The 16,402-nt window shown below is 40.5% G+C and overlaps 1 protein-coding gene across 6 annotated transcripts in view; it reads right to left on the bottom strand.

Annotated features, from left to right (window-relative positions):
• TDRD3 (tudor domain containing 3) overlaps positions 1 to 15,233 on the bottom strand; it is a 194,648-nt gene extending 179,415 nt beyond the window's left edge. For 2 of the 6 annotated variants that reach the window (XM_064369125.1, XM_064369126.1), the window contains exon 1: positions 14,324 to 14,605. In XM_064369125.1, coding sequence (XP_064225195.1) covers positions 14,324 to 14,427 — 104 coding nt within the window. In that variant the 5' untranslated portion in view covers positions 14,428 to 14,605. Of the gene's footprint in view, positions 1 to 14,323; positions 14,608 to 15,045 lie in introns of those variants that run through there. The other 4 variants (XM_064369127.1, XM_021667174.2, XM_064369128.1 and 1 more) reach the window with 4 other exon arrangements.
• Between the last annotated feature and the right edge of the window lie 1,169 nt (positions 15,234 to 16,402).

Genomic DNA, 16,402 nt, shown 5'->3' with positions numbered 1-16,402 from the left:
GTTGAAAATAACAAAAACATTCAGTCAAACGTGAGCCTATTTTTCCACTTTTAAAGTACACATCTTAGATATATAGAGATCTATAATTATATTACATATACTTTTGCTTAAAGCATTACCAATAACTATAAACAATTTACACATGAAAGCTACTGTGATAAGGTAAACCATTTTAAAAGGCCACCAATGTCTAATTCAATTTTATTTTCCATGAAAACATGTCAAAGCAAGAATAATTAAAAAAATATGTCAAGCAGTTGGTCAATATGATAATGGCACAAATAAATTTCATAACACCAATTCAAAACAAATATCAATTCATAACTAAAAGTATAAGTCACAAAATACATAAAAGAAGGCATCATTTCATTTGAAAACCATTTCTTGACGTGCCATATGAGTTATCAGCATGATTAAACCAATAAGGCTTGCAATCCCTTTTTATAAACAAATACAGTCCATACTACCTATTATTATAGAATGTCATATAACATAGGGAAAAGGGCTTTACAAGTTGAAAAGTCCTTACAAACATAAGATTATTACTATAAATACTATTTTTAAAAAAGTAGAATATTAAGTAAACTAAATCAAAAAGTATGAAAGGCCAAAAAAATAGGGCCTCATTTATTCATACCAATTCACTCAAATTTACCATAGGTTGAACAATATCACTGAATGAAAAATTCAAATATGCCTAGGTAGAACAGACCTATTTCAAGTGTGGTTCGTGGATTAATGCCAATCCACAAACTCTGTTACTGCCACATGATGGGATATGTACAGAAACTGAGGTAAACAGTGAGAAACATTTGGAGCAATCTCACACTGCCGTAAGGTTTTATAGTTTACAAGATTTAACTAGTTAATTATTTGAGAATCACTGAGCTAGGCCACAGTTCTCAGAATCCCTTTCAGGTAGATGTCAGATTAAACTTCTTGGAAACCAAGGATATGATGTATCTTCATCGGGGAACTGACTCTACGACTCTCTGCTGTTCTTCCCATTCCAGCTAGGGAAACACATGTGACAGCTACTCTGCTATGACCATGAAGACAATGACAATACCCTAGAGTACTGCTCCTCAAACTTTAATGTGCAATAAGATTCTTTAATAAGACTCTTATTAATATGAAGATGCTGGTGAGGTTTGAGAGTCTACATTTCTAACAAGCTACCAGGTGATGTCAATGCTGCTGGTCTGTGGACCACACTTGGAGTAGCAAGGGGTGAGGGGACATCAAAGCAATAAGATGAAAGGAACCTGGGTCCTTAAATGACAGCACAAAGCAGAACTGTCTATTCTGGGTTGTTTTGTAACCAAGAAAACAAACAAACAAAATGAAACAAACAAACAAAAAAAAAAGCAAACCTATGTTCTTCAGGCTTCTCTTACATCAGCTTAGCCTTCAACCTAATTAATGCAGGGCATTTTTTTTAAGCATTAGAAAAATGTAGCTCAGACCAGTTTTGTATTTAACCTGCTTCTGCATTTTGCTTAAAATAGTATCAAAATAAATGCTTATTGACATAAATAGAAACTGGTGAAAATGTCAAGACTTGGTTGCGCTTTCAAGATAATCAAACTTCAGTAGGCACACCATAATTACTGTAATGTATTATTTAAGTACTAGGTCCATTCTCATTATCCTATAACTGTAAAAGTAAATAACACTAAACTGCACTGTTTTTCATGATACCAAATCAAAATTTCAACTTGTTAAACTCTAAATTTGTTAAGAAACTACATCTAATTATATGAATATATATTTTAATTGTGAACAACCACAGCAAAATAAGTCTTTATAACTGGTAGAAAATTTAATGAGTATTATGGCAAGTGTCTGAGTTGCAAAGAGCAGTTAGATATGTTTATTAACAAAGGTAAATGTTGTTTTGGGTGGCCATTTTGCACTAACAACAATGTAAACACAGGACAAAAATGGTCACTGAAATTTCACGGTATTGTACAGCCATTATGTTTTTAATATACACATATAAAAACTTTCATTATGTATCAACTTTAATTACCAAGGAAACATCTAATTAATATGTTTATAAAGACTTTTGATGAATGAGTAATTAATTATACAGGAAAAAAATGTAAAAACAAAGCAAAAACACCACAACCAGAAAAGCCAGTCAAAAAATTTATCAGCAACAACCAAAATAAGGGAAAACATACATCCAGCTCTTATTCAACTTCAAAATGTAGCAACCAAAGAAGATTCTCATGAAGCCTGAGTACTAACTCTACCCCATCTATCCCCAAGAAGCAAAACTGATGAAAGAAGTCAAATCAACACAATCCTGAGAAATCTCATTATTACTCAAATTAGAACATAATAAGGGAATCTGCAGGCAGCCTAGAGAACAGATCATGGCATATTCCTAGGAGTAGAGGCCCCTGAATACCAACTTGGGCTCTCGGCACAGACACAAAACGTTGCCAGTACTTGCCATTCTGAGTACAGTGAACTGAGCAAGGATACTGAGGAGCCCATTTTACATGCTTTATGTTGTAACAGTAACATATACACATCCTTTTTGGTGCTCATAATTGCAAGATAACAAAAGAGTAAACTCTGTTTAGCAGTGTCCTCAGGTAAAACCTCAGTGGACTTGAACTCTGTGACAACTTAGACTGTACGATACCTATACCTACTTCTTTGCCTCATTAAAGGCCCTAGCATGAAATATAATCTCATCATCCTAACTCCTTTCTAACTAAATATATTAGTCCATTTTCATGCTACTAATGAAGGCATACCTGAGACTGAGAAGAAAAAGAGGTTTAATAGGACTTACAGTTCCACGTGGCTGGGGAGGCCTCAGAATCACGGTGGGAGGCAAAAGGAACTTCTTACATGGTGGCAGCAAGAGAAAAATAAGGAAGCAGCAAAAGCAGAAACCCCTGATAAACCCATCAGACCTCATGAGACTTATTCACTATCACAAGAATAGCACAGGAAAGACCAGCCCCCATTATTCAATTACCTCCCTGGGGGTCCCTCCCACACCTGGGAATTCTGGGAGATAAAATTCAAGTTGAGATTTGGGTAGAGACATAGCCAAACCATATCATTCCAATCCTGGCCTCTCCAACTCTCATAGCCTCACATTTCAAAACCAATCATGCCTTCCCAATAGTCCCCCAGTCTTAACTCATTTCAGCATTAACCCCGAAGTCCACAGTCCAAAGTCTCATCTGAGACAAGACAAGTCCCTTCCGCCTATGAGCCTGTAAAACCAAAAGTAAGCTAGCTACTTCCTAGAGACAATAGGGTACAGGTATTGGGTAAATGCAGCCACTCCAAATAGGTGAAATTGGCCAAAACAAAGGGGTTACAGGGCCCATGCAAGTCCAAAATCCAGCAAGGCTGGTCAAATTTTAAAGTTACAAAATGATCTCATTTTATTTCAGGTTTCACATCCAGGTCACACTGATGCAAGAAGTAGGTTCCCATGGTCTTGGGCAGATCCACTCTTTTGGCTTTGCAGTGTACAGCCTCCCTCCTGGCTGCTTTCACAGCTGGCATTGAGTGTCTGCATCTTTTCCACGTGCATGGTGCAAGCTGTCAGTGGAGCTACCATTTTGGGGTCGGGAAGACAATGGCCTTCTTCTCACAGCTCCACTAGGCAGTGCCCAAGTAGGGACTCTGTGTGGGGGGCTCCAACCCGACATTTCCCTTCTGCACTGCCCTAGCAGAGGTTCTACATGACAGCTCCAGCCCTGCAGCAAACTTTTGCCTGGGCATCCAGGCATTTCCATACATCCTCTGAAATGTAGGCAGAGATTCTCAAACCTCATTTTTTGACTTCTGTGACCCCACAGGCTCAACACCACATGGAAGCTGCCAAGGCTTGGGGCTTCCACCCTCTGAAACCACAGCCCAAGTGGTATGTTGGCCCTTTTCAGCCATGGCTGGAACAGCTGGAACACAGGACACAAAGTTCCTAGGCTGCACACAGCACAGGGATCCTGGGCCAAGCCCACAAAACCACTTTTTCCTCCTGGGCCTCCAGGCCTGTAATGGGAGAGGCTGCTGTGAAGGTCTCTGACATGACCTGGAGACATGTTCTCCATAGTCCTAGAGATTAACATTAGGCTTCTTGCTACTTATGCAAATTTCTTCGGCTGGCTTGAATTTCTCCCCAGTAAATGGGTTTCTTTTCTATCACATAGGCAGCAAATTTTCCAAACTTATATGCTCTTTTTCCCTTTTAAAATGGAATGCTTTTAACAGCACCCAAGTCACCTTTTGAATGCTTAGCTGCTTAGAAATTTCTTCTGCTAGATACCTTAAATCATTTCTCTCAAGTTCAAAGTTCCACAGATCTCTAGGGCAGAGGCAAAATGCCTTGCTAAAACATAACAAGAGTCACCTTTGCTCCAGTTCCCAACGAGTTCCTCATTGTCATCTGAGACCACTTCAGCCTGGATCTTATTGTCCATATCACTATCAGCACTTTGGACAAAGCTATTCAACAAGTCTCTAGGAAGTTCCAATGTTTCCCACATTTACCTGTCTTCTTATGAGCCCTGAGAACTGTTCCAACAACAGCCTGTTACCCAGTTCCAAAGCTGCTTTTACATTTTTGGGTATCTTTTCAGTAACGCCCCACTCTATTGGTACTAATTTACTGTATTCATTTTCATGCTGCTGATAAAGACACATCTGAGAATGGGAAGAAAAAGAGGTTTAATTGGACTTACAGTTCCACATGGCTGGGGAGGCCTCAGAATCATGGCGGGAGGCTAAAAGAACTTCTTACATGGCCATGGCAAAAGAAAATGAGGAAGAAGCAAAAGCAGAAACCCTGATAAACCTATCATACCTCATGAGACTTATTCACTATCATGAGAATAGCATGGGAGAGACTGGCCCCCATGACTCAATTACCTCCCTCTGGGTCCCTCCCACCACACATGGGAATTCAGGGTGAAACAATTCAAGTTGAGATTTGGGTGGGGACACAGCCACACCATATCACTGAAGTACTAAGTCTAAGCAATTTTGAAATATCAAATAGAAAAGAATTTGTCACTATCTCATAAAACATCAAATGTGAAAGAAGTAATTCTGAAAACAGTTCCTACTAATATTACTTTGAGAGAAAACATTTCAAAGACTCTAAAGAGATGGCTGGTTTTCTCAAGCAAAGAAATGTTATCAACATATTTCAAATTTTCTTCTAACTAAATACAAACATATACCTTTAAGTATATTATCTACATTATCACTAGTTATATCTCATAACAGTTGAATTCTATAAACAAGGTAGAAAATATCAACAAACAGAAAAAGCTTTCTTATAACAGTTTATTTCCTGCATTTCTGAGATCACATTTTTCATAACATTTTGTTTAAATTTCACAACATTCATTTCAGAACTAATTTACCACTCTACAAAAACCTTGAAGAAGTTTCACATCCCTTGAGGACACAAAAGCAAAATGATGAATGATACAAAGACCAATTAAGATGAGAATAACATTCATTCCACAAGTATTTAAGTGTCTACTATGCACCTTACATCCTGCTAAATGCTTGGAATACTACAAAAATATGTAAAGACTTGATCCTTCCCTTACAGAAGCTTACAAAATCATAAGGCATCAATCAATCAATGTTATGGACACCTAAATTTAACATATATCCCTATTTCTCTCTCAAAACAAAGCTTGAACTAAATCAATTCCAAATTCATTATAAAATACTGGCTTAATTTATTTAGCAAGTTTTTCCATCAATACTTACATTTATTGTTTCACATTAGGTATTTTACAAAATCCACCTTAATTAATTTTCAAAATCCTCATAGTCCCACTTAGAAATTTAGTAAAATAAAAATGTTTTTTCTTAATATCTTCATGTAATTTCATGACAGACTGCCTTCTGAAAAGCTGTGGCTAAATTTTATTTACTTTTTATATATGTAGAGGAATTTGGGGAAAGACTGTAAGGGAATTTTTTAAAAGACTTTCAGATATCTACATTTATAAAGAATGTTTTAAAAGCTGCTCTAAGTCTCTAATATTAGCAAGTCAATAAACTAATACTGACCATATCAAATAGTCTTAGCAAAGAACTCTTAAAGATATGTCCATTTTCTCTTCTTAGTAAAGTCAATGACTTTATAATGCATTCTAAAGCTTTTCCTTCTATCTGGCAGCTCCTTAAAGATTAATTCTCCTCTAAAAATGCTAAAATTTCTCAGTACTTGAAACCAGCCTCGTACTCAAAGCCTGGTTCTTACATCAGTACTGTCCAACAAATATAATGTCCACATATACAATTTTAAATTGTCTTGTAGCCATATTTTAAAAACAAAAAAAGGTGAAATTCATTTAATAATTATTTTAACAAAACATTTTAAAATATGATCAATATAAAAATTACTGAGATCCTTCCACTCATGTTTTATATGGTCTTCCAAATTCAGTGTGTATTTTACATTTATAGCACATCTGAATTTAGACTCGATACATTCCAAGTGATCAGTAGCCATATGTGACTAATGACCATCATACTGGACAGCTGCAGCCTTAGATGATCTTATCCATGCACCATTTCAATCACCACATACGCTGAAATGAGTCCAAATTTATCTCTAGCCCAGTCTTTTCTTCTGAGTGCAAGACTGGTATTTCTTAATGCCTGACTTATTTTAGATGACTTAAAGGCACCTCACACTCAAGTAATGCCAATTTAACTCATGACCTCCAACCCCCAAAAATACGACCATCTTCTAAGAGTCCCTATCTAACTGAATTGTAATTGATTTGAGGCTCCAAGCCCAAAACCTAGAAATCAACCCTTTGAAAACTCCTCTGTCATTCATGTCCAATCCCTCAAAAAGTCCTGTCCATTTACCTTCCAAATAGCTGTCAAATCAATCTGCTGCTCTCTATCTCAACCAACACCATCTATTTAATAGTCCTGTGTAACTCCATTTTCTTCAAGCCAAGGATACTTCAGAACTATATTATCTCCACCATAACCCTCACATCATGATTAAAATTCTTGAACTGATTCCTATTGCCTTCAAAATAAAAACGAAACCTAACATGGCTGACAGGTCCGAGCTATGTGACCTGTTATTAAGTATCTCCTAATCCCATCTCACTACACTGTCACTCTGTCTTGCCCTCTAGCCACCAAGGTCCTTCAGATATCTGTACTCACCATGCTCCCTAGTGCCCTGTGACTTTTGCAGATGCTCTGCTCCTCTTAGTCAGTTATCATTTATCCTCTAGATCTCAGTGAAGCATTCTCTGACCACCATGCAAAGGGTAATTCCCCTTTAACATGTGCATTTGGAATGGTGTCTCTTCTCCTCTCTGTATATTTTATAGATACAGTATGTTTGAATACGTAATTAATGGTTTTTTCTCTTTAAGAGAAATGTGACTAATGACCACCTGACATCTGACTCTACTAAAAAAAGTGCCTGCCACAACATGGTGTTTAAGAATTATTTGTTGAGGCTGGACACTGTGGCTCACATCTGTAATCCCCGTACTTTCGGAGGCCAGGACAGGTGGATTACCTAAGGTCAGGAGTTCTAGACCACCCTGGCCAACATGGTGAAACCTTGTCTCTACTAATGTATTAGTCCTTTGTCATGCTGCTGATAAAGACATACCTGAGACTGGGCAATTTATAAAAGAAAGAAGTTTATTGGACTTACAGTTCCACATGGCTGGGAAGGCCTCACAATCATGGTGGAGGGCAAGGAGGAGTAAGTCACATCTTACGTGGTTGGAACAGGCAGAAAGAGAGCCTGTGCAGGGCAACTCCTGTTTTTAAAACCATCAGATCTCATGAGACCCATTCACTATCACAAAGATAGCATGGGAAAGACGTGTCCCCACAATTCAATCATCTCCTACTGGGCCCTTCCCACAATACATGAGAATTATGGGAGCTACAAGACAAGGTCTGGGTGAGGATGCAGAACCAAACCATATTAACTAAGAATACAAAAATTAGTTGGGCATGGTGGCGGGCACCTGCAATCTCAGCTACTCAGGAGGCTGAGGCAGGTGAATCACTTGAACCTGAGAGGCAGAGGTTACAGTGAGCCAAAATCATGCCACTGTGCTCCAGCCTGGGCAACAAAGTGAGACTCTGTCTCAAAAAGCAAACAAACCAACAACAACAACAAAGAATTATTTGTTGAAGGAGTGCATTGATGAATGTGCCTTGTTCTCCTCAGCCAAAGACCAGAAGACGCAATATTTAAAGAAGACATATACAGTGCCTTGTTTTTTCCTTAACCAAAGAGCAGAAACATGATATTTAAAGAAGACATATACAAAAACCTTGCTTATACATCATTAGTACTGGAAAGCCTTACAACCTTCCCACGTCTGGATTAATTGCTCCCCGATGTGTTTCAACAACAACTTGCAAATAAAATACCAGTGTATATCATGTTTAAATTCTGCCTGTCTTGTATATCATTATATCTCAGCAACAAACACAGTGCTTTGTATACAGGAGGCATAAATATTTACTAAATGTATTTCAGTGCACACATCATTGTATAGAGTTATATGTTTCTCTACATATGCCTTACTTATTATTGTAAAGATATTATAATTCAAGGGCACTATACTGCTATTTGTTTCTACTTTTAAGGCCATAAAACTGTACTACATGTGAGAAGTCCATACACATACTCACACCAATCCAGTAGAGATATGAAACCTATTGGGGTTCCAGTGCCATGGTACATACAGGCTCTCTGTCCAGCCCTAGAGCACCATGCAGTTCTTTCCACCTTTTGTCTATCACCAACCTGTTTCTTTTCTGCTATCAGTGTCTTTGATGTCACCCTTTTTAATAATTTACATTATTATCATACATTTTTGCCCATCTTCATTGCTTTTCTTCGTTATGCTGTGACTTCGCAAGTGTTTCTCAAATTTTTACATGAAAATTTCTGCATTGTTGGGCATGCAGTATGCTTCTTCCAAAATTTATCTGGCAATAGTGTTCTTCAGCTACTTCTAGATCCTAGACTTCTCAGAAAGAATGAATTTCTTGACTGATGGCACTTAACTGAAACATGATAAGTCAAAATGCCAATATTAGTTTGTCAAAAGGAGAAAACATAAGCCAAAAAAGTTGATATAGTCATATTTTTATGGTTTCTGAAATGTTACTATGCAATTTTTAGTTGATTTAGCAAATGCTGCTGTGTGAAAGGAAAAAATTATTTTCAACCTGCTGAGGTAGCAAGTTTCTTTTTATACCCCTTTATGCTTCAGGCAGTCAAGTCTACAGGCAGTTGAAACTAGATTTATAGGTTTGTTGCCAAAAAAAAAAAAAAAAAAAAAAAAAAGCTGCAAACAGCACCTTGAAAACTGAACACTTGCACAGTTTAACACAATATCCAGTCATTTTTCGCAGTTTACAGTATCAGTAAAGCTGTAAAGCAATATGTAATATATTTTGAGACAGAAGATCAACAAGGCTTATTATCTTTGAACATTTTAATTTCACAATAATATAAGCCAAAGAGATAGTTATAAATGTTCCTTAAAGAAATAGAAAATATTTCAAAATAGAAGGATGTCTCCAATAAGTTCCCCTAAAATCTGATTAAAAAGCAATTGGTTTCCTCTAATGTTCTTCAGCATATAAAAAGGTGTTTTAATGATTCAAATCCTTTCCAAAAGAGTATACCAAGGTTTTTACATCTGCCTGTCATGTACATATGACTTACTTTAAAGGCCATAAAGTGTGGTAATTAAAGGTCTATCATAATACTAGATTTTAAAAACCCTGCACTTAATATTAAACCTTGTAAAGAACTACCGATATTCTCTACCAAATATATCTATTTCTAAGAGTTGTACTGGAATAGTGAGAAACCAAAACTTCTAATACCTTCTTATTATATGCACAAACTCATATTTTATGTCTATTACCACTAGTATAAGAAGGTATAATTATATTGCTGCTACTGCAGAGGTATACAGTATACAATATACTGTACAATGCTGCTTTATAATATATGATGCTGCTATATAATGTTTCTCAACTGAAGAGTGAGATCATTCACCAGCAATCTCCTGGAAAATAGGTGTGTCTCTAAGAAAACTAGAACAAAACAAAGGGACAGCAGTGGTTGCAGACTGGGCATCTGAGTTTCTTAGTCATGATCATTAATGTGTCTGAGAAGAAGCCTCTACGTAATGGAAGGGTGAAAAGAAGCCCTTCATCTGTGGACAGGCCAAAAACTAGGAATTAGAAATTCCAGCAAAATGTCCTGAAGTTGTTCCACCTCTTTGTAGTAGCTATCTTTAAGGTAACAGGGAATAGAGGAAGCATCTGAAGACAAGAGAGCAATAATCACTTTATAACCCATACTGTCATTATGCTTCTTATTTTCTCTATTTACCCCATGGTTGATTTCTAGTTCTACATTTTGAGAAAGACTTTAATAAGCTGTAGCCTTTCTTAGTTGTTCAAATGTGAAACAAAGGGAAAGGAGTTATGCATGCACTTGGGCCAGAGGATGTCAGCATGGTGGTAGCACGAATAATCAAACAGAAATAACCCCAAAGGGGAAAATGAAATTAAGGGGTAAGAAGGAATTTGTTTATCCTCTCCATCCCATCCCCGCCCTCAAAACAAACAAAACAAAACAAAACAAAACAAAACCTAGAGTACTCCATGGCTAAGCCTTGGGTGTTAGAAACCTGGGTTTCTACATGTTTTTTCAGAACAAAATGGAAATGCTATTTCATATGCTACCTTAAAGGGTCTTCAACTCAAACTACTAGGTAAAGGAAGCAGACACAGACACACAATATACTGTCTCACTTTTTCAGAAACAGTCGTCCCTCAGTATTCATAAGGGATTGGTCCCAGGGCCACCAACAGATAACAAAGTCTACTAATGCTCAAGTCCCTGATAAAAATAGTGTAGTATATACATATGATCTACACACATTCTCCTGTATACTTGAAATCATCTCTAGATTACTTAAAATATCTAATACAATGTAAATGCTATGTAAAGTTATATTTTATTTTTTATTCATGTTATTTTTGTTGTTGTATTGTTATTTTTTATTTTTTTAATTTTTCCAAATATTTTAGATCTGTGACTGGTTGAACCCAAGGATGCAGAACCCACAGATATGGACAGCCAACTGTATTCTTAAACTTAAAAAAATACAGAATTTACCAGATTTTCAGATAAGCCTAGTTCGCAATTAGGTGATTCACTGCAACACAAAGATTTATTTGATTCTAATAGGATCACCATTCAGAATAAGCCCTTTCTTTTTCCTGGACTAGGAAAGTAAATTTACACACCACAAAATGTTTCAACTCAATTTTCAAATTTAAAATGTGTCACTTTTGATCAATAATTTAAATTAGATGTGGTCACTTTGGTTAATTTTGGGTGGAAATGAATACTTAATGTTTATTCTAGACATCTGGGCCGTATTCTTGGTTCTGCCATTTATAACCCTGAGCAAATTATTGAAACTCTCAGTTTCCTCATATGCACAAAGAGGGAGTTAAGCTATACAACACTACTTCCATGGAAGATACTTTTTTTTTTTTTTTGAGTCTTGCTCTGTCACCCAGGCTGGAATGCAATGGCACTATCTCAACTCACTGCAACTTCCCCCTGGGTTCAAGCAATTATCTTGCCTCAGCCTCCCCAGAAAGCTGGGATTTCAGGTGTCCACCACCACACCCAGCTAATTTTTTTTGTATTTTCAGTAGACAAGGTTTCCCCACTTTAGCCAGGCTGGTCTCGAACTCCTGACTTTGGGTGATCCACCCCCCCCTTAGCCTCCCAAAGTGCTGGGATTACAGGCGTGAGCCACCACCATGCCCAGCCAGAAGATACTTTTTCAAAAATATAAACACAACTAATTAGGTACCCTGTGACATGTTCCTGTTAAAAGCAAACAAACACACAAAGGATGGAGATGGAGAAAAATTCAAAATGTCCAGAGATCAACCTTTTGAATCTTTCTCCTGTGAGAAGAATTTTATATTTCCACTCACAGTGATCAGGGATATCATCCTAAAGGGGAATATATCTCTGAAGAGAGAAAACAAAAAGGCAGAGTGAGTGATACTGTTATCTAGATAAATTCAGAGTCAAATTTCTTCTTCCCATAAAGTTATTCCATGCATATGATTCAGCCTCACAAGGTACCTTTTAGTGCATTATTTAAGCATAACCACTATACTGTAATCCCTGAAACATGTAAGTTCAAATCAGCAAAATCTAATACTTTGTATGCTACTTACTGGCCATTGAAGAAAAAAATTATTGTAAGTCTGCCAGGTAGCTACTTTTGAAGTTATATTTTAAAATATTGATTTTTATAGGGATTCTAATGAAGATTTAAAAAGATGGGGGAAAATGCACTTAAAAATAATGTCAACTTAAACAGACTGGTCTACATAGATCTTCTGTACCCCCCCGAAGATGACATTTTCAGAATTCTATGATTTCAGCAGTAAATATCTCCCTAATCTGCTATTTTAGGTGAAGCCAATAGAACTGGTTTAATGATAGTATTTCCATGTTTTAGCATCTATTTCTTTTTAGGTTCTACAAGTAACTAAGTACATAGATTTGAATACTAAGAAAAATGGTTTGGGGCAGGCATGGTGGCTCACGCCTGTAATCCAAGCACTTTGGAGGCCAAGGTGAGTGGATCACCTGAGGTCGGGAGTTCAAGACCAGCCTGACCAACATGGTGAACCGTCGTCTTTAAAGAAAAAAAAATTTTTTTTAATTAAGAAAAGAAAAATGGTTGTCAGTGACAATAACAGAGAACCCCAAGTGTAAGAGCAAACTCAGGATATAAGAACTAAGATGAGTGAAAGCCTTTCCGTGAGAAATTTTCCTTCCAGTGCTCTTTTCTGCCTTTAAACCTTTGTGATTATAAATTTTAATATGGTAAGAAGCCCCTAATTAAAGACCTAGTAAAAGCCACCTGAAAGCCTAGGAGATCCTCCTGCCTAGTCTGTTCAAGACCTAGCAGGAATTACAGAAACTCACAATTCCCAGAAAGATAGTCTTATTAGCCCCACAGATTACTATTGCCTTTATGAGTCACTGCTATACATAGGCAGCACAGACTGGTGGGAGAAACATAAACAGACAATTTGCAATACAAAGTAGCAAATGCTACAATGTAACACTGCTGAAGATTTGTAACAATGTAACAAAGCAAGGTGGGACTCAAGCTTCTGTAGAGGCCCTGCCCAGAGAATTCTGATTGGCAGGGGCATTCCAAGGTCAACTGCATTAGACTTCACGGAGAACATCTACAATCTGGTGCACTCCTTGGCAATACAGTTAAAGAGAAAAATAAAACCTAGTTCCCTGCCCTGGAAGAGCATAAGAGGCCAAAGAAAACAAAGTTATCATGTGTTCGGGATCCAAAAAATGAGACTAATCTTTTCAGAGCAGAGGTCATATCGGGAAGCAGTGAAAGATTGAGTTTGTAAAATGAAAATATTACTAGTCTGAAGAATCAACGCTCAATCTAATGAGAAATGGAGAGAAAGGGAAATGAAAGAGCGATCCAAGATTACTCAAGACACCCTTGTGGGGTAAAGAAACTGAGAGGAGAGATTCCTATTGAACAAAAACAAAACTGAAGACGGTGAGTTTTCAACTCTACAATCTGTTACGCCAGTGCTGTTCTTCGAAAAAACTATAGGTACAATAACGCGTAAAGGTTAAAGGAACCAGGCCCGGAGCCAAGCCCTCTGTGCTCAATACTCAACTCCATCACTTTCCAGCTATGTCGTTTTTGGGAAAGTTACTTAACAGCTCTGTGCCTCAGTCTCCTCACCTGTAAAATGGGGTGGATGAGTGCCTTTAAAACCAGGAGGGGCTTCTTCAAAACACAGTTGTGATTATATCTCTCTACTGATCAAAAACTTTATTCACAAAATCAAATCCACATCTTTCACGAACCGTATCAATCTCGTGTATGTTCTGCAAGCAATAAGCGCTTCCATGTCTCATCTCCGGCAGCTCTATGCTAGAAAGCCTTTTCCTTACCATCTTTCTAAGTCCACTTTAGGAAATTAACTCTCCCTCCCATTCCACAGTGCACTCGTCTGTTCCTCTGTACGGCTTACCACTATTCCCCCAGGTTTTGTTTGGTCTTTTAATGCTCACTCTTTCTTCTAAAGGCAGTAATTTCAGAGAGCCAAGGCAAATCTTTTTCATCGCCGTTCCTACCCTTCATCCCAGAATGTGCCTGTGCAAGCCTGGGAAAAGCGTTACTGAATTAAACCGGATGATTACTACCGTAAAGGCCGCAGTTCCAGAAACTGCCTAATTTCGCATAATTTCGCATTGCTTTCAAATCCTGAAAATCTTGACACGAAAGGCCTCTTCAAATCAGACACCATCCTTTCAAGAAAAGTTCTACCGAGCACCCCCACGAGTTGACAATGCGGTCATTCTTAGCTCCAGAAGTTGTGTGTGCGCCGCGGAGGACAGCTGCACACTGGTCCACACTGTACTTTGAAATAAGGGGCAAGCAGAGGCGGCTCCGGCGGCAGCGAGGGCTATGCTCCGCTCTGCCCTCAACTTCCTACGGGCCCGCGGGCTCCGGCCGCGTTCGTCCCTCTCCGCCGCACTCAGTTCCCAGCCCTCGCCTCCCCTGGTCCCGCCGCAGCAACACCCCCTCCCCAGAGCGGTGGCGCGGATCGCACTGCAGTTCCTCCCCGGCGCTCCGCTTGGCCGAGCTCTGGGCTGCCACCCGCCTGGCCCGCGGCCCCCGGCCTCTCCCCAGGCCCGCCGCCCGGGGCCCAGGCCGCCGCCGCCGCCGCCCCGAGGGGAGCTGAGGGGACTCGCTCGGCTCCGCGTGGCGCCGGGGGCGGAGCCGGCCCGAAGGGCCCGCGCAGAGGCCGGGGTGGACGGCGGCCTCCGCCTACCCCGACACGCACCCCGCCGCCCCCAACCCAACCTCCTTGGGGCCCCGGCCCGCGCCCGCGGCCCGGCAGCCGGCGAGACTCGCCACTTACCAACCAGCCTGGGACAACGCCGCGCTGGGGACCTCGGCCATGGTAGCTGCTTAGGCCGGGGGTGGTGGGGGGCTAGGGTGGGGGTGGTGGGGAGGACTCCTACTTGAGACCCCCCCTAAAAAAAAAAAAAAGAAAAAAGAAAAGAAAAAAACTCCTCTGGTCGGCTCTGCAACTGGGCATGCTCAGTGAGGCCGGCGCTTCCGCGTGCGGGTTCCGCTCGCCGCGTTTTCTGAGCGGCCGTAGGGGCCGGCCTGGTGTGGGGTTCCCAGGCTGCGGAGCTCCGGGGCCTCATCCACCAAACACGAGCTGGGTGCGCTGGAGTCTGAGGACCGCTGAGGGACTTTGCCTCTTCACCGAAGGCTTTTACTTGTTTTGGGGGCCACTTTTCTGAGTTGCACACCTTGGAAAGTCGTGGGGAGGTTCTTCGTAGAGCAAAACTGTGGCGTTTGCAGCGCCGACAGGCGGTCACCTCAGAGAGAGCAGGAGGAGGCCAGAGACTGAGAGCGCGTCCAGGACGGCGCTAAAAAGGCCATGTTACGGGCAGTAAGACTCAGAGGTGTCCCCAGCCCATTCTGCACAAAAGTTTACTTTCTTATAAAGATTCGTTCCCTTCACCTCGCCTTTTGGTCCTCCCGGACGCAAAGAAAAGAATGAAGCTCAGGCTTTGGTGAGTCCTCACGGGCAGATCGGGTTGAAGCCGGACACCACAGTGAAAATAACTGGTCAAACCAAGAAAACCTGCACTTCGGAGATATGGGGAAAGGGGGCAGTTGTGTCAGTGCTTGTTTTTCCTGTTGCCCTCCACATGGGACCGTCCGTGTCCCAGCGCGGCCCCGCGACCTTGGCACTGTACTGTCAGGCCTGGCGACCACAGCCGCCTTGCCGCCGGTGCCCATCGCCAGCGCTCCAGAGGGCTGGGACGTGGGATGGGTCCCTGAGTGGGCATGCGCGGCGTCGTCGCCGAGCGGCACGGCGGACGCTACCGCGCGATTGGACGTCTGCGACTCACGCTGGCCAATCAGGGAGGAACCGGCGGAAGGGTTCCCAGGCCAAGGAGGCGCTCGCTCCCTAAAAGTTTGCTCCACCCTCTTGATCTTTCACTCCTGGGGCGTCCGGTAGGTGGGGGGAAAGTACGCTAATGAGGGGCACTGTCCCCATCTGCCAATTCGAGGGAAGAAGTCTTAACCCCTATCTCTGCCGCTTGCCGCCGCTGCTTCATCTAAGGGCATCATCAAACACAGACTTGGAGCAGAGTCTGCGGAACTGGGCAGAGGCACTCTTGGGATTGGGGAGGAAATTGGCAGTTACAGAAGGAAGGGGATAATTGCCCTGGGTGGAGCTAAAATTCCTTAATACA

Source organism: Aotus nancymaae, unplaced genomic scaffold (genome assembly GCF_030222135.1).
Source record: "Aotus nancymaae isolate 86718 unplaced genomic scaffold, 86718_ANA_hifiasm-v0.15.2.pri h1tg000088l, whole genome shotgun sequence".
Classification (NCBI taxonomy): Eukaryota; Metazoa; Chordata; class Mammalia; order Primates; family Aotidae; genus Aotus; species Aotus nancymaae.
This window is presented reverse-complemented; position numbering and strand designations above follow the sequence as displayed.